Source organism: Thalassophryne amazonica, chromosome 4 (assembly GCF_902500255.1).
Source record: "Thalassophryne amazonica chromosome 4, fThaAma1.1, whole genome shotgun sequence".
Lineage (NCBI taxonomy): Eukaryota > Metazoa > Chordata > Actinopteri > Batrachoidiformes > Batrachoididae > Thalassophryne > Thalassophryne amazonica.
In genome coordinates this window covers 29,889,385-29,914,563 of record NC_047106.1, presented here as the reverse complement: position 1 = coordinate 29,914,563, position 25,179 = coordinate 29,889,385, and the positions used below count along the sequence as shown (strand labels likewise).

Sequence of the window (25,179 nt, the reverse complement as noted above, 5' to 3'; positions counted from 1 at the left end):
GATGGAATCGCTCGCTGCGTGCTTGCATTGATTTTTTTCCTAGGCACATTGGATGCATCATCCCTGTTGGGGAAGTGTCGTGACATGGACCCACAACAGGGGCGTTAATGAAGGGACAATGGAATAGTCACTGTAGCCCTTAATGAACCTCCTGTAGAAATTTGCAAAGCCGAGGAACTGTTGCAGTTTCCTACGGCTTGTTGGGTGGGGCCAATCTCTCACCGCCGCAACCTTGGCCGGATCAGGGGCGACGGAGTTGGAGGAGATTATGAACCCCAGAAGGACAAAGAAGTGCGGTGGAACTCGCACTTCTTGCCCTTCACAAACAGCCGGTTCTCCAACAACCGCTGTAGGACCTGACGTACATGCTTGACATGAGTCTCAGGGTCTGGAGAAAAGATGAGGATGTCGTCTAGATACACGAAGGCAAACCAGTGCAGGAAGTCCCGCAAGACGTCATTAACCAAAGCTTGGAACGTCGCAGGGGCGTTTGTGAGGCCGAACGGCATGACCAGGTACTCAAAGTGACCTAAGGGGGTGTTAAATGCCGTCTTCCACTCGTCTCCCTTCCGGATCTGAACCAGGTGGTACGCATTCCTAAGATCGAGTTTGGTGAATATTTGGGCTCCATGCAGGGGCGTGAACACCAAATCCAACAGAGGTAACGGGTATCGGTTGTGAACCGTGATCTCGTTCAGCCCTCTGTAATCGATGCATGGACGGAGTCCGCTGTCCTTTTTACCCACAAAAAAGAAACCAGCACCCATCGGGGAGGTGGAGTTCCGGATCAACCCGGCAGCTAACGAGTCCCGGATGTAGGTCTCCATTGATTCGCGTTCCGGACGTGAGAGGTTGTACAGCCTGCTGGACGGGTACTCAGCGCCCGGAATCAAATCGATGGCACAATCGTACGGTCGGTGCGGGGGAAGGGCGAGTGCCAGATCTTTGCTGAAGACGTCAGCAAGATTGTAGTACTCACATGGCACCGCCGTCAGATTGGGCGGGACTTTGACCTCCTCCTTAGCTATCTCACCGGGTGGAACCGAGGATCCTAAACACTTCCGGTGGCAGGTTTCGCTCCACTGCGTCACAACCCCAGACGGCCAATCAATCCGGGGATTGTGTTTCAACACCTATGGAAAACCCAAAATCACTCGGGAGGTAGAAGGTGTTACAAAAAACACTATCTCCTCCCTGTGATTCCCAGACACCACCAAAGTCACTGGCTGTGTCTGGTGTGTGATTAATGGAAGAAGATTGCCATCTAGTGCTCGTACCTTCACAGGGGAAGGCAGAGCCACCAGAGGGAGCCCTACTTCCTTTGCCCATCTGCTGTCCAGCAGATTCCCTTCTGACCCCGTGTCTATAAGTGCTGGGGCGTGAAGGGTTAAATCCTCACAAAGGATTGTGACTGGGATTCGTGCTGATTTTCGGGGTTCCCCCGCGTGCGTGTTATGGCCCACCCTTAGCCCAGTTTCTAAGGACGGGCGTTGTAGTTTGACCGTTTGGGACGGTTCCTCTGTATGTGACCTTTAGACCCACAGAAAAAACACTCCCCGCGGGCCTGCCTCCCTCGTCTGTCCTTTGATTTCATTTTGGCCCTGCTCGTGTCCATAGCTTCATCAGCAGGGGGAGCTGTAGCCACACGGGGCCCTCTGGCTGCGGAGCGTGGGGACGACGGCACCCTTTCGGACCCAGAAGGAAAAGGGACGGCCCGTGCCCGGTCACGCCTCCTGCCCTGCTCCCGACGGTGTTCCTCTAACCAGTTGTCTAAGCGTATAACCAGGTCGACAAGCCCGTCAAAATCCCGCGGTTCCTCCTTAGCCAGCAGGTGCTCCTTCAGGACCGGAGACAGCCCGTTTATGAAGGCGGCGCGGAGTGCAACGGTATTCCAGCCGGACCTCGCAGCCGCGATGCGGAAGTCGACTGCATACTCGGCTGCACTCCGGCGCCCCTGTCGCATTGACAGTAGCACGCTCGAAGCGGTCTCGCCTCTGTTGGGATGATCAAAAACCTGTTTGAACTCCCTTACAAACCCAGCGTATGACGTTAGGAGCCGTGAGTTCTGCTCCCAGAGCGCCGTAGCCCAGGCGCGTGCCTCTCCTCGAAGCAAATTGATGACATAAGCCACCCGGCTAGCGTCTGACGCGTACATGACGGGACACTGTGCAAAGACGAGCGAGCACTGCATTAGGAAGTCCGTGCACGTCTCAACACAACCTCTGTACGGCTCCGGAGGGCTTATGTATGCTTCAGGGGATGGTGGGGGGACCAGTGGAACGTTTGTGTCTGACAAAGGACCAGCAGGAGGAGGTGCTGCAGCAGCGCCTTGATCGCGTGCCTCCACCCTGGTGGTGAGAGCCTCCATCCTCCGACTGAGGATAACGTTCTGCTCAGTGACCAGATCCAACCGAGCAGTGAAAGCGGTCAGTATTTGCTGCAGCTCCCCTAACACGCCTCCTGCTGGCGCCTGTGCACCTTGCTCTTCCATTGGCCGTTCAGGCTCGAGTTGACGCCCCTCGGGATCCATGACGCTGGCCGAGAAATCCTGTTGGGGAAGTGTCGTGACACGGACCCACAACAGGGGGCGTTAATGAATGGACAATGGAATAGCCAAAAAGTAACAATTTAATGTTGTGAAGGTGCACAACGTAATACAGACAGATAAAAATATGCGTTATATCAATCCGACAAAAAGGTGACGTGTGGCAGGCTCGAAGATAGGAGACGTCCGGTGAGAGAAAAGCCGGAACCCACACAAGCCTCACCACCAACGGACCTGAAGAACACTGGAGCCGCCAAGCCCTGCGCCCCAGGTGGCCACTGTCTTCAGCAGTCAGACCCGGTACTGCTGGCAGAAAACAGAAACAGTTCTGGATGAGTGTGAGTTCGCACACTCAGTAATCCCACAGTCTGTGTTCAGTAAGGAGGGAGAACCTCCACCTCCAATCACACACTCGTGCAGCTCCTGTCTAACCACTTATCTGGTTGGGGTGTGAAGCGAAGCCGTCGCTGATCACACCAAACGCCAATCCCACAGATAAGGCAATCACCACAGGAAAACGGCTGCAAAAGAAGTTCAGACTATTACACAAGGTTTTGTTCAGCAGAGAAAATTACCTGTATGGTAGATTTCTCGGTGAGGAGGTGGAGTTGCAGTCCGGTCTTTGTAGTGGTGGTGATGGGTGACAGCTGGTGTTGATAGATGACAGCTGTCACCTCCAGCGGCTCCAACGCCCTCTCGTGCTTGGAGCCCGCACTCCAAGCAGGGCGCCATCTGGTGGTGGTGGGCCAGCAGTACCTCCTCTTCAGCAGCCCACACAACAATCCCTGCTTAGTGTTTTTTTTTTTTTTTTTACACGGGCAGAAGCCACAAAGCACATTTCTACCACAACAAACATGGAGGTACGCGAGCAGTTGGAGATTTCTGACGCACCTAAAACATTTAAATCAGGTGTTTGGAGATACTTTGGCTCTTTTAAAAAAGATTGGAAACTTCACAAGACGCAGATCATTTGTAAAGAATGTCGTGCTGCTAAACCATAACAGCCGCTGCTGCTCCACTCGGATATTCCTCAGATTGTAAACCAAGCTCAAGCACCTCAAATTAATTTTGCCAAGGCAGTACTCTATCAATGAGTGACTCACTTGAAGTCACTTATTGAGTGATGTTGTCTTACTGTGTACTGTACTATTTAAGTCCTGACTGTGGCGAAGCAGGTTCCACATATGATGGAACCGATTCCTGTTCCATAATGTTGAATCTGGTAAATTTGCTGTTTATAAGGAGTAAAACAAGTCCTCTGCCTCTAGTAGAATCATAAGAAGAAGAAGAAGAAGAAGAATGGCATAGTACCATCCTGAATTGCAGCTTCTTATTTTCTATTTAAATTTTTAGTATAATTTCTTTGCATCATGTTGAATCGCATCATATCACATTGTGAGGAATTGAATTGCCATCAAATACATACCAAATCACATCGAATGGGAAACAGGGGTGAGTCGTACCGCACCATATCGTCAGTATTGTCATGTATTGCTATGTCTATCATATTGCTGGCAGTGTATCGATTTGCGTATGCAATCATTGTCAGTCTGCATTCATCTTTGAATACAGTGCATCCAGAAAGTATTCACAGAGCTTCACTTTTTCCACATTTTTTGTTACAGCCTTCTTCCAAAATGGAGTAAATGAATTTTTTAACCTCTAAATTCTACACACAATACCCCATAATGACAATGTGAAAAAAGTTTTTTTGAGATTTTTGCAAATTGATTAAAAATTTAAAGCTGAGAAATCACATTTACATACATATTCATAGTCTTTATGGGATACAGCCATAGGAAGTCATGCAGGAAGGGCAGGGCGCTCTACGTTGTGTGACCCAGCAGGATACCCAGCCTTACTCGGCATGTTCTTAGTTGTTTTAGCCAGTGTTTTTAAGTAATGCATTTGTTTTTAAGTCTCCAAAAATGTGGATACCGGGGGCTATGTTTAAGTTTGTCACACTGTTTTGGATGTCAGTGCTACTTTTTCACTCTTCTGTATGTCACGCTGTGAAGGGACATGGCGTGTCAGGGAGAGTCTCTCTCTCAGTCGGGAGGTCATCCTGTCTTGACGGACATCTTCTGCCAGTGATGTCCCTGCAAACATTCCCACGGAGCTTCGTAAGCTGGCAAAGGAAGTTTGAAAAAAAGGAAGAAAAGGTGGAATTCGCCAAAGACTAAAGAATCTCTGGCTTGACAACCGCCATAAGCTACCGCCTCTTCGCATTGTCTTTTTGTCAAATGTGCAATCTATCTGGCACAAAATGGATGAACTTGAGGCGAGTGCCAGGTTTCAAGGAGAAATAAAGGACACTTGTCTCCTTGCATTTACGTAACATGGCTCAGTGAATTGTCCCAGACTCGGACATGGAGCTAAGTGGGTTTGGAAGCCCTTATTTGCCTGGACCAGTCCTCGGCGACTACCAGGAAGAGCCGTGTAGGAGGTGTATGTTTCTATGTTAACCAAAGGTACTGTAAAACCACAATGGTTAGAAAGAGGATATGATGTGGAGCTATTGTCTATCTCTTTTTCTTGCCTCGTGGATTCCAACAACTGTTTTACACTTTGGTGTATACGAGGTTTATTAGAAAACTAACCGGCAGTTTTATTAAATAAAAAAAAATAAAAAAACTATATGGATTTGAATCACGTGCGATTACACCAGACATGCTTGAACCCTCGTGTGCATGCGTGAGTTTTTTCACGCGTCGGTGACATCATCCGCCTGTGGGCAGGCTTTGAGTGAGCACTGGTCCAGCCCTCTCGGCTGAAATCCTTTGTCTGAGACGCTGCTGGAGACGGCGCGCGTTGCTTTATCAAAATTTTTACAGGACCTGTGAAGGATATCTGAGTGGACACTATTGGAGAAATTCTGCTGGTTCTCAGTGAGATGTTTAACGGCTGATGACAGATTGTAGAGTTTCTTTCACTTTAAGGACAGCTCACAAAGTGGATCGGCACGGCGCGGTCGGAGGTGGCGTCCATCTGGCTGTTTCGAGCTGAAAACATCCTAATTTAAGGCTCTGTTCATCCAGGTTGTCGTCAGAGAACAGAGAAGTTTCAGAAGAAGTCGGCATGAGGAGTTTATGCGGACATTCCACTGTTAATCTGTCTGCGCCGCGACAGGAAAAACGCTTCCGTGTTGAAAACCATTTGTAAAATTCAGGCGGCTTTTGATGGCTTTCAACAAGTGAGTATCTGAGAAATTGTTTAACAGCTGGGCATGTTCCAACTTGTCCGTTAAGGTTTCCAATGGAGGTGTTTTTCCTGTTGCGACACCCCGCGGTCGGGTTCGGCCCGACATGCAAATCTGCCCGCACGTTCTTTCATTACAAAATCTCCTTTAACAGTGGAATGTCCGCATAAACTCCTCATGCCGACCTCTTCTGAAACTTCTGTTCTCTGACGACGACCTGGGTGAACAGAACCTGAAATGTGGAAGTTTTCAGCTTGAAACAGCGAGACGACGCCGCCTCGGAGTGCAGATCGCCGTCAGGCGCCGTGGGCCATCCTTAAAGCGACACTTACAGACCAAAATCTCTCATCAGCCGTTAAAATTTTCACCGAAAACCAGCTGAATTTATCGAATGGTGTCCACTCAGTTGTGCCTTACAGTTTTTGAAAAAATTTTGATCAAACAAAGCAGCAGTCTCTGAGCCATTCCTAAACAATGAAGAAAAAAAAAAAAAAAAAAAAAAAAAAAAAAAATCGATGAGCGGGTGGGCCACTCCTCACTCAAAGACTGCCCACAGGCGAATGACGTAACCGACAGGCGTGTCTGATGTAATCACACGTGATTCAAATCCATATGGTTTTTGAAAAAAATAATAAGGTCGGATACTTTTCTAATAGACCTCATATTCATCCGTGAGCCAACGCATCAGCTGCTGCCCAGCTGGTCGCTGACGTCACACAACACCAAGCCTCGATATTCCCAGATGCACCCAAATTCATCCTTGGGGATTTTAATCATTGTAAACTTGATAAAACTCTGAGAACCTATGAACAATATGTCACCTGTGCTACTACATGGAAGAACACGACACTGGATCTGTGTTATGGTTCAGTCGGGGGAGCATAGAAGTCTTTCCGATGCCTTCTTTTGGTGCTTCATATCACAACATTGGTTTTCTCATGCCTGTGTATAAACCTTGAGTTCGACACCTTGAACGTGGAGAAAGGACAGTAAAAAAGTAGTCAGAAAGCAGCATTTCCTCCCTTCAGGCATGCTTTGAGTGCACAGAGTGGCAGTGCTTCTATGACACATGTGAGGATGTTAAGGAACTTACAGAGGCTATATCCTCTTACATTACCTTCTGTGTGGATCTGGTTATCCCCACTAAGGAGGTGGTTACTTACCCTAATAATAAGCTTTGGGTCACAAAACAACTACAACCAGTTATCAACAAAAAGGGTTTTCTATTCTGGTGATCCATTAGAGATAAATGCTGTCTCCAGGGAGGTAAAGGTGGACAGAAGGAAGGCAAAACTGAAGTATGCTTATAAAATTGAAAATCACTATAGTGGTGGAGACCTAAGCGCTGCATGGAATGGAATCTGGCATCCATCCATGAGTCCACCCAAATTAAGGATCCTGTTACAGTCAGGGGTGTGAGCGGGAACGACTTGGCAGATGTTTTTAATTCTTTTTTCTTTTGCTGGGAAAGGACTGATTTCCTTCATAGTATTTCGATTGTAGTGTTAAGCTTTCCAGTTTTCCACGGATAGACCAGAGCGACTCCAAAAATGACAAAAAAACAGATAGATATTGAGGGAGTCAACAGCCTTATTAATAATTCTGTCCTTGTGATTACCTTGAAACGGTCCCATCTTTGTTTAGTGAAGTTAACATTAGGAAGGGTGCTGGTCCTGACTCTGACTCTCTCTGACTCTCTCAGACTCTCTCTCTCTCTGTGTTTGAGGTGCGGCTCCATCCAGGAGTGGGTGTCGTCTTCTGCAAGATTCAATTTATTATTATACCCTTGGGTAAAATTAGTTTACAGTGAGTGAGTCATCTTGTTCAGTAAACTTGCTCAAGTCCTGGACACCAGCATGGACTCCCAAAGTTTCCTCTATATTTGTATTGTCAAGTATGTCTGTAGCATGGCCCAAGCAGAGGGTCACCCCTTTGAGTCTGCTCTGCTTGAGGTTTCTTTCTGAAATCATCAGAGGGAGTTTTTCCCTTACCACTGTTGCCTGTGTGCTTGCTCTCAGGGTTGGTAAGGTTAGACCTTACTTGTGTGATGCACCTTGAGGCAGCTTTGTTGTGATTTGGCACTGTATAAATGAAATGAATTTAATTAATTCCTGTGCCAAAGTCAAACAAAACGAGGGATTTGAATGATTTTAGACTGGTGGCTCTGACATCCTTGGTGACAAAAACATTTGAAAAAATCTTGCAGACTCATGCCAGACTTTTATTTGCTGACTTTTTGTTAGCTTTAAATAAAATGCAGCCTCATATTTTAATTGAGAGACTTTCGTCTCATTTTAAATTGCCTGGGCAGGTTTTATTGTTGCTCTTAAATTGTTTAACAGAGTTCAGCGGGTTTTAGTGAATGGTCACATACAACACTGGTTCTCCTCAGGGCTGTGTCCTCTCTCCCCTGCTTTTTATTCTGTACACAGACAGTTGCAGGGTGGGTCAGGAGAGCAGGTATCTGGTGAAGTTCTCAGATGATACAGCTCTGCAGTCTGCTCTTTGTCCATGTTTGTTAAATGGTGTGACAACAGCTTCCTTGACCTTAATGTCCAAAAAACAAAGGAACTGGTATTCAACTTTAGGAGGACTGGCCGGGGGCCTTCACCAGTTGTTAACATCATCCATAATGAAGATGTACAAATTGTTGCTTCCTACAAGTACCTTGGAACTGTGTTTGACTTTCATCTAAAGTTTCTTCAGAACACAGAGTCAACAGTTAAATGTGGACAACAAACTCTCTTTCTGAAGGCACCCAATGTTGTTTTTATTATTCTTTTATTGAAAGTCTTTTAACATTTTCTTTCATCTGCTGGTTTCATGGATTATCAATAAAGGACAAGAACTGCCTGAACCGGATTGTTAAAGTCTTCTCCAAGATTACTGGAGTCCAACTGAGGGACCCGAGCGCTCTCTGGGAGAAACGTGTGGTTCAGAAAGACAGGAATCATTGATCAGCCTGATCAGAACACATTCTCTCCTCTGACTTTTCTCTATTATGCACCCACAAGGAAAACCAACAGATACTCCAACTCATTTATTCTGTCAGCTATCAGGCTGTTAAATGCTGGGAAGTAGGCTGAGGCTGATTATGGCACGTGCTGAATTTAGAGTCTAAGGAGTGTTTTATAGTCAAATACAGTTTTGTAGTGGGTACTGACGAGTAAGGGCAATTGTTTGTATGCTGCTATGGAAATCTAGCAGTTATTTTGTTTGTTCATTAAGGCGGGTAACTGTGAACTGACTTGCCCCTTTGGGGATAAATAAAGTTGTTTGATTCTGATTCCTTTGCCACATAGCTCAAAATTGAGCTCAGGTTCATCCTGTTTCCACTGATCATTCTTGAGATGTTTGTACAGCTTAATTGGAGTCCACCTGGGGTAAATTCAGTTGATTGGACATGAGTTGGAAAAACACACACCTGTCTACATATAAGGTCCCACAGTTGACAGTGCATGTCAGAGCACAAACCAAGAATGAAGTCAAAGGAATTGTCTGTAGACCTCCAAGACAGGATTGTCTCAAGGCACAACTCTGGGGAAGGGTACAGAAACATTTTTGCTGCTTTGAAGGTCCCAGTGACCTCCATCATCTGTAAATGGAAGAAGTTTGGATCCACCAGGACTCTTCCTAGAGCTGGCCGCCTGTCTAAACTGAGCAAATGGGGGAGAAGGGCCTTAGTCAGGGAGGTGACCAAGAACCTGATGGTCTCTCTGTCAGAGCTCCAGCATTCCTCTGTGGACAGAGGAGAACCTTCTAGAAGGATGACCATCTCTGCAGCAATCCACCAATTAGGCCTCTATGGTACAGTGGCCAGACAGAAGCCACTCCTTAGTAAAAGGCACATGACAGCACATGACACATGACAGCCTGCCTGGAATTTGCCAAAAGGCCTCTGAAGGACTCTCAGACCATGAGAAAAAAACTTCTCTGGTCTGATGAGACAAAGATTGAACTCTGTAGTGTGAATGTCAGGCATCATGTTTGGAGGAAACCAGGCACCATCCTAACAGTGAAGCATGGTGGTGACAGCATCACGCTGTGGGGATGTTTTTGAGCAGCAGGAACTAGTCAAGATTGAGGGAAAGATGAATGCAGAAATGTACAGACATCTTGGATGGAAACCTGCTCCAGAGCGCTCTTGACCTTAGACTGGGGTGATGGTTCATTTTTCAGCAGGACAATGACCCTAAGCACACAGCCAAGATATCAAAGGAGTGGCTTCAGGACAACTCTGTGAATGTCCTTGAGTGGCCCAGCCAGAGTTCAGACCTGAATCAAATCAAATCAATTTTATTTATATAGCGCCAAATCACAACAAACAGTTGCCCCAAGGCGCTTTATATTGTAAGGCAAAGCCATACAATAATTACGGAAAAACCCAAACAGTCAAAACGACCCCCTGTGAGCAAGCACTTGGCGACAGTGGGAAGGAAAAACTCCCTTTTAACAGGAAGAAACCTCCAACAGAACCAGGCTCAGGGAGGGGCAGTCTTCTGCTGGGACTGGTTGGGGCTGAGGGGAGAGAATCAGGAAAAAGACATGCTGTGGAAGAGAGCAGAGATCAATCACTAATGATTAAATGCAGAGTGGTGCATACAGAGCAAAAAGAGAAAGAAACACTCAGTGCAACATGGGAACTCCCCAGCAGTCTAAGTCTATAGCAGCATAACTAAGGGATGGTTCAGGGTCACCTGATCCAACCCTAACTATAAGCTTTAGCAAAAAGGAAAGTTTTAAGCCTAATCTTAAAAGTAGAGAGGGTGTCTGTCTCCCTGATCCGAACTGGGAGCTGGTTCCAGAGAAGAGGAGCCTGAAAGCTGAAGGCTCTGCCTCCCATTCTACTCTTAAAAACCCTAGGAACTACGAGTAAGCCTGCAAACTACAAGTAAGCCTGCAGAATCTGAACATCTCTGGACAGATCTGAAAATTGCTGTGCACCGACGCTCCCCCATCCAACCTGATGGAGCTTGAGAGAAGCTGCAAAAAGGTGTATTGAATTGCCTCACACAGGGGCATCAGAAAATGTAACTGTTATAAATTAAAACAATATTTAATTAAATATGAAATTTAATCACATACCTCAAAAGGGGCACTTGATCATGTTATGACCAATACTAATCAGTCTTTGATCTGAAAGTCATAAGTTCTGGATACAATTGATTAAACATCTCACTTCAACTGGACACAAGAAAAACTGGCGTAATACTTACACATTTATTTACACATGTACAGGTGCAAATTCATGTGACTGAGATTTTGAGAATATGAATAATCATTCATAGTTTTATTACTGAGACGATCTGTCGATGATGAAAGCAAGAGCATGATGTGAAAGCAAGAGAAATGAAAGAACGAAATATAGAAATGCAATAAGAATAAATCTGGTTGGAATTTAGCAGTGATTCACAAATTATTGTAATTATTTTTGAGAAAATTAACCAAATAAAGCCACTTTTGCATCACTGACAGCGAAGACCATCGGAACACATGAAGGTTCACTTATCTGGGCCATGTTCAATCGGGTGTGGTGGACAGGTCCGGTCCGTTTGCTTGTTCCTGGATTGGCCTTTGCTGGCCTTCTTTGAGATAAACCCACAGGGTTGCCCAGGTGACTACAGGAGAAGATATGGCTCATTTTCCCAGGATGGCCGAACGTGACAGTTCCACAGTCCTGCAGAAGCTTGGTTCCAACCCACCCAGGATGAAAGTTTAGGTGTTTGCTCTCAAAAATGCTCCGGCAGCTTCCAGAAACTGTGGAAGCTCAATGTTAAGTGTTTGTAAAAATTTAGATAAAGTTCAAGGCTTTGGAAAGAAAGTTGTGGAGAAAAGTTAAGGTTAACAAAAACACTTTTGGGATTGAGGGGAAAAATAATGAATTTGGAGATGCGCAAATTCGCTCTTAATTTGACAAAATTCTGCTCAGAAGTTGTCTTCAAAATGCAGAGGACTGACATGCCTTAAAAGTAATTAAAACTGGTGATTCATTGTATCTGATATGTGTTTCAAATAACATTTTTTGGGGGAAACCTGATGCCAAATGGGCAGAACCTCTGACCATGTGCTTAGCCTCTTCTAAATGAGCATGAGACAAAGGAACTCACTCTTCCGATCTGCATTTTTGTTCTACTCTCTTGCACCCCGCAGAACAAAAATGCAGATCGGAAGAGTGAGTTCCTTTGTCTCATGCTCATTTAGAAGAGGCGAAGCACATGGTCAAAAGCTCTGCCCATTTGGCATCAGGTTTCCCCCCCAAAATGTTATTTGAAACACATCTCAGATACAATGAATGACTTTCTTCTTTGGTTAACAAAATATAAGATGACTGAGTTTCCTATAAACCATCCTGGAAGCAGGGAAGTGATTATCAGAAACACTTTCCGCCATGACAATACATTAATAATCCAACAAACAACATTTAAACATACACCACAAATTCTAAAAGAAAGACTTATAACATACCATAACGTAAGAGATTAAATTGGAATATAACTTTTGGCTCTGGTTAACTAGAGAACAGGAAAGGAAATTACAATTTCTCTCATTTCTCTCTTGTGTTACAAGAAAGTATATTGAAGGGTCCGTGTGCTACCCAACCTGGTCCAAATAGAGGCGCTGTGGTTCCATCCCAGTGTTGGTCACGTTTATGACCTGGGATCTTTTATCATTGGCTGGCTGGGATTCTTGGTTGTATTGAGGTGTGATCTGTATGGAGGATCCTGTTGGCGTCTGGACATCCTCTGACTTGGGACAGGTTTCATTAAACTCACTCGCTCATCTTCATCCGCTTACTAAAATTAAGAATCACGGGGTGCTGGAGCCTATCCCAACAGTCACAGGGCGTGAGGAGGGGTACACCCTAGATAGGATATAAGTCTGTTGCAGGGCCACATACTGTATAGACAAACAAACACAGTGGTGGGCACACTTCCGATAATACGATAACAGATAATTATCGAAGATAATGTTTTCTTTATCGGATTATCTTTTTAGATAACTTTAAAAACCATTATCGGACCAATTATCTTCCGATTAATCTTTGTCCGATAACTTTTAAACCGATAAACAAAGCTGAACAGTGACAAGCATTTTTAAAATTAGTTTAGCACTCACCTGTTAAAAGTTTTGTAACAGACACACAGCCATAACCTTTGCAAATACAAAAGAGCCGCTTGTATATAAAGCATCTCAAACATGTGCAGACAAAAGAGAAAACCCCAAAAGAAAAAAAACATTTCCTTTAACATCATACCAAAAGGCTGCCGATATCACCTAAGTCATCCAGAGGCATACGTTTTTAACTTATGGTTCAAATTTTAACCAAACAAATTTTGGACAAGTTATTTAAAATTACTATCATGTCTGAGTTTTATTAAGTGAAACTATCAGATATATGTTTTAGTTTTAAAGTCATGTGCTAATTTTTAAGGTTTTGTGAGCACATCCTGTGACCCGCAATGCATTTTGGGTAGGATGATGTAATCTCAGTACATCACGACAGGACAAATGCATTTCAGACACTCTGTTCAGGCTCCACAGACAACAGCTTTAAACTCTAGTGCCTAAAACTCTCTTGAATATATTCTCTGCGTTTATAGATGTTGGTTTTATTTGCGTTTTTTAAATTCCACGCATTTTAAATGTAGCAGACAGGGATTACTGTATCTGGAATTTTGTTTTCAAGGCCTCTACTGCTATCTACTGGTCAGTAGTGTTCACTAAGCGTGTGGGAACCAGTAGATAGCAGTATTCTATTTATTTTGACCCCGGTTATGTCAGATGATTGTCAAATCAACTTTTTGGCTTTGCAAATGGCTTTTTTTGTGTGCAATGAATGTATACATTATACAAGTTTCACTTTTTTAATGGAATTACAACCTTATTTCTTTTTCAAATTCTCCCATTTTTTGCATCCAGGCTTATTTCCTTTAGAAATTTCCTTGACAAATATCAGTCTATTAGGACGTCAGGTTATGTGTTACACATATACATGTGTGTGTATATATTTTCCAACTTATTCCCATTGATGAAACTTTTCATTTTCTGCCTGAAAGCTTATTAGATGAGTGTGTTCAGGGCTCTGTTTGTTTACAAAATACACACACGTTACAGACCTTGAAATCCAACAGCAGGGATTGATATTATCCAAAGATTTATGAACATACAAATTAACGTGCTTACACTTTATCATGATTTTCTCCGTTGTGAGATATAAAAGTGTCTTATCGTAGCGTTCGTGTGTATGCGCATTATAACGCAGCGCACAAGCGACGTTACAATATTCTTCAGAAAGATAACATACACAACATGCATCCAGCAGCAGACACGCTGCTGTCATAGACAACTGCCTGTAAAGTTTTTTGGCAAGTTATAACTTTCTAAACAGCGTAATTTATAATGAAAGCCGCTTCATTTGTGCGGCTCTTTCGGCGCCATGTTTGTTTTTTCAGAGACAGCAGTAAGCTCCTCCTACCCCTCCAAATGGAGGGATTTGTAGCCCTTCGCCTTCCCCTCCGCCTCGCTCCAAAAAGAGGCACTTTTACCCAGAATCCTTTGCGATCTGTCTGTTTGTTACAAAACCTCAGAATTAGTGCATTATTCAACATTAAAAGATATATGTTATATTTTAACTTTGTACAAATGACATAATTGACATTAATGGAGTTATTCTATCGGTATTAATATTATTTATAATCAAAACCATAAGTCAGCATGACTTTATTTTTCAAGACCTGCGCCTGACCGGAGTGTCATAATTGATAGAGAATTGGCTTTATGGTTACTCTTGGAGTCTCTCTGTGTTGGGAGCTCTGTAGTAAATAAGAGCTTCCAGCAGGGGCAGAATGTAGAAAGAAAAGTGTGGTCTCATTGTTGGGGTCTGTTTTTATTTTTAAAATTATTGTAAGCTATTAAATTTGTTCTACTACTAGTTGTAGATGTGTCAGAGGTAATATTGGAATTTATCGGTTATCTGTAACTTCCGATACATTTTTGGGTGGTTTGTTTTATCTTTATCTAAGATAACTTTTCAGTTATCTGATTATCTGTTATCGAAGTTAGTTTTTTGGTTATCTGTGCCCACCACTGAACAAACACATTCACACCTACACACACATTTTGTGGTTGTGTTGTTTTTGTAACCAGATAGCACTTCTGAAATGATTTATAAGACATCTTACACAGATGTAGTAGGAACGCCCATCAAGCGACAAAGCCTACGTGACTGTGGGGTCGGCTTCACACTGCTGCAGTATTAGCTTGCATCACCAAGCTTCAATCTAGTTTCAGTTGATGATGCTTGTGTTGTTTTCCTTTAGTCTGACATCATTATGAATGTGTTTGCTTTGCAGATGCTACAGGCCTGTCTAGCAGAACTGTTCCAGGCTCGACTTGGCATGTTCCATGCTGGACAAGAAGATGATCCAAATTTGTGCTTTCCAGACCAAAGAGACCCACAGAGAGACTTTAAGGGAACTATGTTGGGTTCTTGTGCTGCTGGCCTGCTAGAAAGGCTGCACAGGCCAAGCAGAGGACTCCTTTCTCCAGACGTAAGTCATATCTGTTGATGATGTTGTTATAAAGTGCACAAGCAGTGATAGTGGCAGACTAATAGGTGTTATGGTGTCCTTGTGTCTGTTTGTGATTATGGCATCAGGAAATTGAGACACTTCAGAGGAAACACAGAGAGACATCTGTGTTTTGCCATCTGGAAGGACTGCTGAGAGAAAAAAGTTCTGAAGACACAAACAAAAAGGAGACTGTGTAAACACACTGACAGTATGTCAACAACTTTACACTTACACCTTACAGCTGGACACACAAATTTCTGAAGGTTTTCAAAACACTAAGACAATAAGGTACAAGAGCACCTATAGTCCATGTTTTAGATGGCTCCACCCCTTTTTATCCAGATTGACATCTAAATAAAATTGTATCTATTCATGTCCCAAACATTTTATAAGTCACTGAAAACTGGTTCAACAAGAAACCTCACCTGGAATGAAGCAAAAACTGGATCATGTGCCACTTCTGAGCAGTTTATTTATCGTTGACGCTAATTTGCAGCATATTATAAAACCGATGTAATTTTGTTTACGTGAATGTGCGTATATTGTGTCAGGTGCAAATGCCTTTCACGTTGTTCTACATTGTTTCACTTGTGCATTAAATATTTTAAGATCCGATTGTGTTTTTAATTTAAGATTGTAAATTATTCTGTAACTGCACTGGTTTTATTGCAACACTTCCACCTCTGAATTCAATAGTTTTCACTGAAGTTCCAATTTACAAAGTATTATGGAAATTGTGTTTTAGTTTGAGCACCACAGTGGCTTAATGGTTAGCACTGTTGGCCTCATAACAAAAAGGTCATGAGATTGATTCCCACTTGTGGTCTTTCTGTGTGGAGTTTACGTGTTCTCTCTGTGTTTGTGTGGGTTCCTTCTGGGTGCTCTGGCTTCCTCCCACATCCAAAGACATGCAGGTTAGGTGGATTGGAAACTTTAAGTTGTCCGTAGGTGTGCATGTGAGTGTGAATGTGTTTGTCTGTCTGGCTGGCTTCAGTGATAAACTGGGTGTCAAACAGCTTCTTACTTTTAAATTTGGACAAGAAAGATGGTGGTCGTTGGTCCAGTCAGACATAAACATCAGTTTGAACAGCTAACGCTAAACCTACACCCGTGTGTTATACGTCACAGTGATAGTGAAAAACGTTGGGGTAGTGTTTGATTCGATTTAGAGAACTCACTAGTGCTGCTTTCTTCCACTTCATAACATAGCGAGGGTTTGCCCCAATCTGTCTGTGGCTGACACAGAGACTCTGATTCATGCTTTTGTATCTTCTAGATTGGATTACTACAACTTCCTATTCTCTGGTTGACCGCAGTCCAGCATTAGAGGTCTCCAACTGGTTCAAAATGCTCCTGCAAGAACTTTTACTAGAAGCAGAACGTTTGACTATATTACTTCAATTTTGGCCTCCCTTCATTAGCTTCCTGTCTCTGCCAGATCTGATTTTAAGGTTTTGTTACTAAATTACAAAATCCATCACAAACCAACACCTCCCTACCTGGATGACCTAATTAAACCTTACATACCAGCCTGTGTTCTGCATTGTCAGGACACAGGACTACAACAGTATTTATCCTTACGGTTAAAAAGATGTCAGCAGGCCACAGAGCTTTCTCTTATCATGCGCCTGTTCTGTGAAACAATCTGTCTCCTGAGATAAAGGAGGTGATGGTCTAGTGGTTAAGCTTTGCGCTTGAGGCCAGAGAATCCTCAGTTCAAATCCCAGCCTAACCAGAAAAATCACTAAGGGTCCTTGGGCAAGGTCCTTAATACCCTAGTTGCTCCCGGTGTGTAGTGAGTACCTTGTATGCCAGCACCCTCACATCAGAGTGAATGTGAGGCATTATTGTAAAGCGCTTTGAGAGTCTGATGCAGATGGAAAAGCGCTATATATAAATGCAGTCCATTTCACTCTGACATCGGTGTGTGAGTGTGAATGGGTGAATGTGAGGCATTATTATAAAGCGCTGTGAGCATCTGATGCAGATGGAAGAGCGCTATATAAATGCAGTCCATTTACCATAAAACCGTCTGACTCTCTGAAGTCATTCAAATCTAGATTTTGTGTAGCTAGCATATTTGTATAGTACTGAACCATTTTTTCCTCTCCTTTAAAACTGTCTTATTAACAATGGAGCAAGCCAAGCCTCATTATATCAAAATTCTATGTTGATTTACTGCTGGGAACTAATGTTTTAGATGTTGTTGCTCCCGCCGATTGATTCCCCTCTCTTTTTCTTGGTCTGAGGTGCTGTCACTGAAACTGGACATGACACCTGGGACCTGGGTTTTTGTCACCACCTGCTGGACCACTGAATAACCACTTACCTGCCTAAGACAGCTGACCTGAATGATACTGCTGAGCTACAACATACCACATTGACTTAAAACTGGGACTTTTTAGAATCAGATCTGTTCTGGACTGTGTTTTGCATGCTGCTTTGTCTGCATTTTGTTCATTTGTACTTTGTTTTATGCTGTCTGTTACTGTTAGAATGGTCCTTCTGAGTCTGGTCTGCTTGAGGTTTCTTCCTCAAAAAACATCAAAGGGAGTTTTTCCTTACTGCTGTCACCTATGTGTTTGCTCAGGGGGTTGGTAAAGTTTGACCTTACCCATGTGGAGCGCCTTGGGATGGCTTTTTGTTGTGATTTGGTGTTATATAAATAAATCAAATTAAACTGAATTGATAATAATAATAATCAGAGGATGTAGATCAAACATTAACATTACATGTACTGTATTTTCCAAACCAAAACTCTGGCAAAAATGTTGGCACCAATTGGCATTAACTTGTTTGCAGTAAACGAAGTGAGCTACTTTCAAGAGTAAACTTTCACATGAAATGAGTATACTATACGTCACAAACGAGTTTCTTCTTACACAACCTTATTCCGTTATTCCACCTTTTCATGAATACCATGATGTTTAACCCAAACCCAATCATAAACTATCATAATCTTTATTTATTTATTTATTGGTCATCTCATAATTTCTTTGAGTGCAAACAATGATAAATTGTCCAGATAACAACACTGTATCATCATCTTTTACTCTTGTTTTAAAACAAACAGTCATGGCCTTGGTGGCTATGTGTAACTTAAACCACACTGGCTCCTAATTTCAGTCATACATGTGATGATAAGATCTCTCGATGCAACAATCCCTGACATGTCCTGCAGGTGGCCTACAGGTATATGGTATATGTATAAGCAATACAAATGTCTTTTTGCATTGATGTGATAGATCAATGTTAACCACATTTTAACCAATTTATTTTGACACTTACATGGTAATAGCATTTTCTCATTTTAAGTTATCATATTAACAAACTGGAGGGGATAAATTCATTGAGTCCAGTGGTGTAGTCTACATTTTTGAAGTGGGTAGACTGTGTTTTTGCCCGTCAAACCCGTGCATTGCGCCCCGGTTATTAACATTTTTAACACCATAACAACAAATAGATCTATACTTTCCATCTGATCATTTATATTCTATATTTGCCACTATAAATGTGAGAAATGTGTCAGAATGTAAGTAAGTAATTTGCACCAATTGCAAAATACAGTATACAACAGTAAATCTAAAAGAGTGATTAAAAATACAAAGATCAAATACATTTATTTTCTGGCATCTGAAAACCTAATTTAACAAAGAAATTTAATCAGGTCATAAACCAGGAATAAACAATGTTCAATCCAGCCAAAAGTATCATATGCAAGCTACTGTACATTGTTTAACAGGAAATAAGACAACTTTAAGTCACAGTCACTCAAAAAAAAAGTGACTGTGACTCCTTGTTATTAAGAAAGAAAAGTTCTCTTAACAATAATAAGGAGCAGATTATTGCCTCCCAACTAAGTATACTGCAAGAGTTCACTTTTCCTCCCTGTATTTAGTATCGGATATGAGCCTGTACTGTCAAATTCAGCAGCTGCAAGATTCACCCTTCATATAATCCGCATGGCCCCACGTTGTTTGTGGACAGTTTAGACGCATAAACAAAAACAAAACAGAACACACCGGTCTACATGAGCATGCACTGGCTGTAGAGCCTCACGCCTCCTACCACAATCTCTGTTGAAATTGACAGTCCATCATCAGGTCCAGACGGGGGACTGGAACCTGTAGGCTTTGTGGTCCATAAGGAAACCTACCCAGTATAAACAAGCTAGTATTAGTATACGTTAAGTTCCATTAAAACAGCAGCTAGGCTGAAGGACAGAAGCTAGCTCCCAGAAAATTCACATACAATGAAAATATGGTAGATGCTTTACTTTGCAGAAACCTTTTCAACCCATGACAAAAACATTGTAGGCCAAATCAGTGGCACAAAAGTATAGTATGAAGACAACCAACTAACTAACTAAGACAACCATGCAACTACTGGGAGTATGACACTTACCAATTCCAGTCATTTTAAAACTACACGATCCAACAGCCAACGGGACTCAAGCTCAAGAGACATCTGTAGATTACCGGCAAAACTCTATTATTTTTTAAAAAGCTGTTTCATTTTATATTTTAACAATAAATGAATGGATCATTAAAAATGTCCACGAATCAAAGTCAAAAGACATTTGCACAAGTAGAAGCTCTCCACTTATTGTGCTCAAATTCATATTTTAGAAATGACTCTGTCCTGATAACAACATTAAAGGCAATTACATATTTTGTCAAAATTACAAGTTGAAATAAGCATTAAAAAAAATTCATCAGGAGGTTTATGTCACAGAAATCCTACTTTACAATCACTGCAGTCATTGCTAAATTATTTCCTGTTGCATTTATAATAAACATTTGTATTTATTTACGGTGTCTGTTTTTCTGGTTGAAATGAGATATAAATAATCTACCAGACTTAAAAAAATGTACAAATTTCCATGTTATTTTGTCTAAAAATAAATGTCTGAGGTTCCTTATGTTAAACAAGAAATTATCTAATCTGAAATAACAGGTGGTTTTAATTTACAGATGAAAGGTTTCTAAAGAACCATTTATTGATTTATTTAGCTATTTTAATTACAAGTGTTTTAAACTTTTTTAACAGTAATCAGAAATTCTGAGGTAACAAACAACAACAACAAAAACATTTCCAAGGATTTTTCTTCATAAAACTGCTCCATAAATGAGCAGTCCTGTGACACGTTTGTTTTGTACAGATCAGTGGTTTATTTCTACACCGATCCATTTTTTACAGATCAGTGGTTTGTTTCTGCCACTAGTCTTCCGTGTTTTGGCCCGACGCATCGTTCCTATTGGACAACGCAAAGGTACGTCACGGCTCAGAAAGTTGGATTGGCTTGAACTATGTCCACGTCAGCCTGCCGACAAGCGGCAATGCGCGCTCCCGTCAGCATCTAAAAAGCAACGCGTCTCATTGAAAATAATGCTTTTTAGACCGTTTTTTGACGCGCCTGACGTATTCAGTGTGAAAGGCCCATTAGCTTAGTGAACAAATAAAAAAACTAGCTGTCGTAGGCTGGCCCACTTACCAGAAATGCAGACAGCGCCAGGTTTATCTCCTCCACTCAGGGTGCAAACTTCATCAATCGGCCCTGAAGCAGCAGGTGGACGTTTTGGAAAAGAAAAAAAAAAAAATCTAAAACCGAGGCCTGTTTTCTTTTCATTTTTTCGTGTAATAATCACCATCGATACTTCCACCATTCTTCTTTGTGTGCGGCTTTCGCGCTGATTACCTGGTAGCCCCGCCCCATCTCTCTATGAGCCAATTAAAACTCTTATCTAGCAGAGCGAGCGGGGGTGGAACATACGGTGCACTGCAGTGATGGACGCCTGATGGCTGTCTTTTAAAGGGAGAAAATAAAATTACAGTCAATAAGCGCTTATTTTATTTACACCGTCACGTTCCCCGGGGCAATTTGAAGTGGGTAGACGTAAATTCCCGGTCATTTTAGGTGAGTAGACGGCGTCTACCTGCGTTCCACGTAGACTACACCACTGATTGAGTCATTGCATTTTACAAATTTTGCCAAAGCTTTGGAATGAATGAACATGCTTGATGTTCATTAACGTATTGGTTACCTTGAAGATAAAATTTATTATGTGCTGTATAAATCGAGTGTTGTCCATACTGTATGGATGTGCCTATGAATTTCAAACAAATTTTTTTACCAGAGGCCATCAATATGGATATCGGGTATTGCGAAGACTTTGCTTCTATCCGTCCATCTGTCTGTGCTCAGCATAAGTCCAGTCCTATGACTGCTCGAGTCTTCAAATTCACAGGGAACATTCTTGGGACACAGACCTTGGACAAGTTCAGAGATGGCTCACATTGACCTATTTTAAGAGGTTAAAAAGGGACATTCTGCTTCATTCTGTTCCTTTTTTTAGAGGCGGGGGTGACAGCCAGCTAGAGTAGAGCGGCACTGCGATGTCACAGGCTGGTCTAGCTAGCTGCAAACTTTGTTTCGTTTGTAAATACAACCTCTTTGTTCTATATTATGTAAAAGCTAGCAAGAAATAAACACTTATAGAACTGAAAAGGCTGTTTTTGTAACCTGATAACACCTCTGGAGTGATTTCCAAAACATAGCATGCATGCTAACGTCCGCTAAGTCAAAGCTAACCTGCACTTGTCAAAAGCTCATGTATGCGCACGGCCTCTTGCAGATGCCATTAAAATGTAAATATTGTTAATGGTTGATTGATGAGTTCATTGATCATATGTACAAATTGTACATAAGACAATAGGATCTTAATAATTAAAGTAAATAACGATAAATATATAATTAATTAATATTTTATATTATATATATATATATATATATATATATATATATATATATATATATATATATATATATATATATATATATACAGTGAGGAAAATAAGTATTTGAACACCATGCAATTTTGCAAGTTCTCCCACTTAGAAATCATGGAGGGGTCTGAAATTTTCATCTTAGGTGCATGTCCACTGTGAGAGACATAATCTAAAAAAAAAAAAAATTCCGGAAATCACAATGTATGATTTTTTAAAATAATTTATTTGTATGTTACTGCTGCAAATAAGTATTTGAACACCTGTGAAAATCAATGTTAATATTTGGTACAGTAGCCTTTGTTTGCAATTACAGAGGTCAAATGTTTCCTGTAGTTGTTCACCAGGTTTGCACACACTACAGCAGGGATTTTGGTCCACTCCTCCATACAGATCTTCTCCAAATCTTTCAGGTTTGCAGTTTCAGCTCCCTCCAAAGATTTTCTATTGAGTTCAGGTCTGGAGACTGGCCAGGCCACTCCAGGACCTTGAAATGCTTCTTACGGAGCCCCTCCTTAGTTGCCTTGACTGTGTGTTTGGGGTCATTGTCATGCTGGAAGACCCAGCCATGACCCATCTTCAATGCTCTTACTGAGAGAAGGAGGTTGTTCCCCAAAATCTCACAATACATGACCCCATCCATCCTCCCTTAAATACGGTGCAGTCGTCCTGGCCCCTTTGCAGAAGAGCACCCCCAGAGTATGATGTTTCCACCCCCATGCTTCACGGTTGGGATGGTTTTCTTGGGGTTGTTCTCATCCTCTAAACATGGTAAGTGGAGCTGATTCCAAAAAGCTCTATTTTGGTCTCCTGTGACCACATGACCTTCTCCCATGCCTTCTCTGGATCATCCAGATGGTCACTGATGAACGTCAAATGGGCCTGGACATGTGCTGGCTTGAGCAGGGGGACCTTGCTACCCTGCAGGATTTTAAACTATGACAGTATCATGTGTTACTAATGTAATCTTTGTGACTGTGGTCCCAGCTCTCTTCAGGTCATTGACCAGGTCCTCCTGTGTAGTTCTGAGCTTTTTCAGAATCATCCTTACCCCACAAAGTGAGATCTTGCATGGAATCCCAGACTGAGGGAGATTGACAGTCATCTTGTGTTTCTTCCACTTTCTAATAAATAATCATAACAGTTGTTGTCTTCTACCAAGCTGCTTGCCTGTTGTTCTGTAGTCCATCTCAGCTTTGTGCAGGTCTAGGTCCTTGTCAGGTCTGTGAGAGCCAGAATTCTTGCTGGTTGGTAGGGGTTCAAATACTTATTTGCAGCAGTAACATAAATAAATTATTAAAAAAAATCATACATTGTGATTTCCCGATTTTTTTTTTTTTTTTTTAGATTATGTCTCTCACAGTGGACATGCACCTAAGATGAAAATTTCAGACCCCTCTATGATTTCTAAGTGGGAGAACTTGCAAAACCGCAGGGTGTTCAAATACTTATTTTCCTCACTGTATATATATATATATATATACACATACACACCAGGATACCAATTAAACAACTGCAAATTATATTATAAAGAAGACGGCTCATACGGCCGAGGGTATTTTAGCATTGCATTATATTTTTATAGTTTAATGTCATGATGTGCATGTTAGACAAGATATCATGAGACAACAGTATTTCCATGTTACTGCTTTTTATTATTTGTGCAACAAAAGAAGCAAACAAGCATTTTATATTGTATGAGAGAGAGCTTTCACCTCACACAAACATGTTTTTGTGTGTGGTTTTTTGAAGCTGTAGTTTATAACAACATTCCTTACGTCTGTTAATAGAAGCTTGAAAAAGTACACACACACACACACACGGGTCTACATAGACACACATGGAGTGACATCTGGTTGTATTTAGTGGTCCTGCATATGGAGGAGGGGAAGTCCATGGCTTTATACATATACACATAAAAAAAAAAAAATCTGCAGATATCATGAGCCACAATATAGCATCAAACAAGCTGTCAGTCTTCACATAGTAAATCTGACAGCGATGCAAATGATGATGAGAATAATTCCGCACACGAGTCCGACAATGTTCAGGATCTTGGCCGTCCTCGATGCTTCCTGAGCTTGGGTTGCCGCGCCCATGGCATTGGCATCTTTTGCCTTAACAAAACAACCGAACAAACAAAAAAAAGAAAACACTCATCAAAAGCACATCAAATCGACGTGACATTCACTTTGCCAAACAATACATGCTCATTGGCTCAGGAAATTCAATCACATCAAACTTAATTACATTACAGGCTAATCAGTTTTGGGGATGGGGTGGTGGTGGTGGGGTGATAGAGCTGCTCCACATGTGCAACAGAAAATTAACTTTACTTCCTTTTGCAAATCATTGATTTGGGTTTAATGAACAACATGAATTCAGAATTAATCTAAGTGGTTAAACAATGCTTTAAAAATGAGTCAAAATTAGTTTTTACTTTACAAGTTTACCCTATTGCCAGGAACTAGTCACATTTCACATCATCTCCAGCAGAAAACCAGAACCCCCCCCCCAACACACATTTTTATTTCTAAAACAATGTGGAGACAAGAGGTCTAACTTGGAGATATGCAGCAGATTCCATACCTTACAGGAGTAGACAATTGCAGCAATCCCCAGAGGAAGACAACAACATAACGTGTTGAAGATAGACCATCCCAGGTAGGTGGGTGCAGCATCGCGGCTCGATACGGTTTCCATAGTGTCCCTTTGTGGTTCCCTTTAGCAGATGGAGGCTCTACTTTTGCTGGCTGAAGTCTGGACCCAGTGGTTGGGTGGGAGTTGTGACTGCACGCTTTTATTGTTCATGGGTGTGGTTAAAAGGGATGTATAAGCCCCAAGACCTAGTACAGATTGAAACTTGAGAATGCATCTGTGTTTGAACATGAAATGAGTGCCTGTACATGACTGGCTGGTGGGAGTTGAGATGTGTTGTAGCAAACCTCACCTTCAAATTATCACTTCACATTTCACATTTGCTCTTCACAATTTGTTATTTCTTGTCGATGTTCATGACAGATTTTACATTCTGTTGCACTGAATCAGTTACTGTGAAGGTTAAATGCAGGAACTTA

General features: G+C 42.1%; 1 protein-coding gene and 1 long non-coding RNA gene across 2 annotated transcripts in view; one reads left to right on the top strand and one right to left on the bottom strand.

Moving 5' to 3' along the window:
• The window catches only part of si:dkey-103g5.4, a 162,238-nt gene extending 144,373 nt beyond the window's left edge, over positions 1 to 17,865 (top strand). The window contains exons 33-35 of the mRNA XM_034169315.1: positions 15,098 to 15,295; positions 15,403 to 15,524; positions 17,566 to 17,865. Coding sequence (XP_034025206.1) covers positions 15,098 to 15,295; positions 15,403 to 15,513 — 309 coding nt within the window. The 3' untranslated portion in view covers positions 15,514 to 15,524; positions 17,566 to 17,865. The remainder of the gene's footprint in view (positions 1 to 15,097; positions 15,296 to 15,402; positions 15,525 to 17,565) is intronic.
• Positions 17,866 to 23,735: 5,870 nt separating this feature from the next.
• Positions 23,736 to 24,906, bottom strand: LOC117509578. Its single transcript, XR_004560441.1, has 2 exons — positions 24,692 to 24,906; positions 23,736 to 24,219 (listed from the first exon to the last, which is right to left on the bottom strand). It is a non-coding gene; the product is annotated as an uncharacterized LOC117509578 (long non-coding RNA).
• Between the last annotated feature and the right edge of the window lie 273 nt (positions 24,907 to 25,179).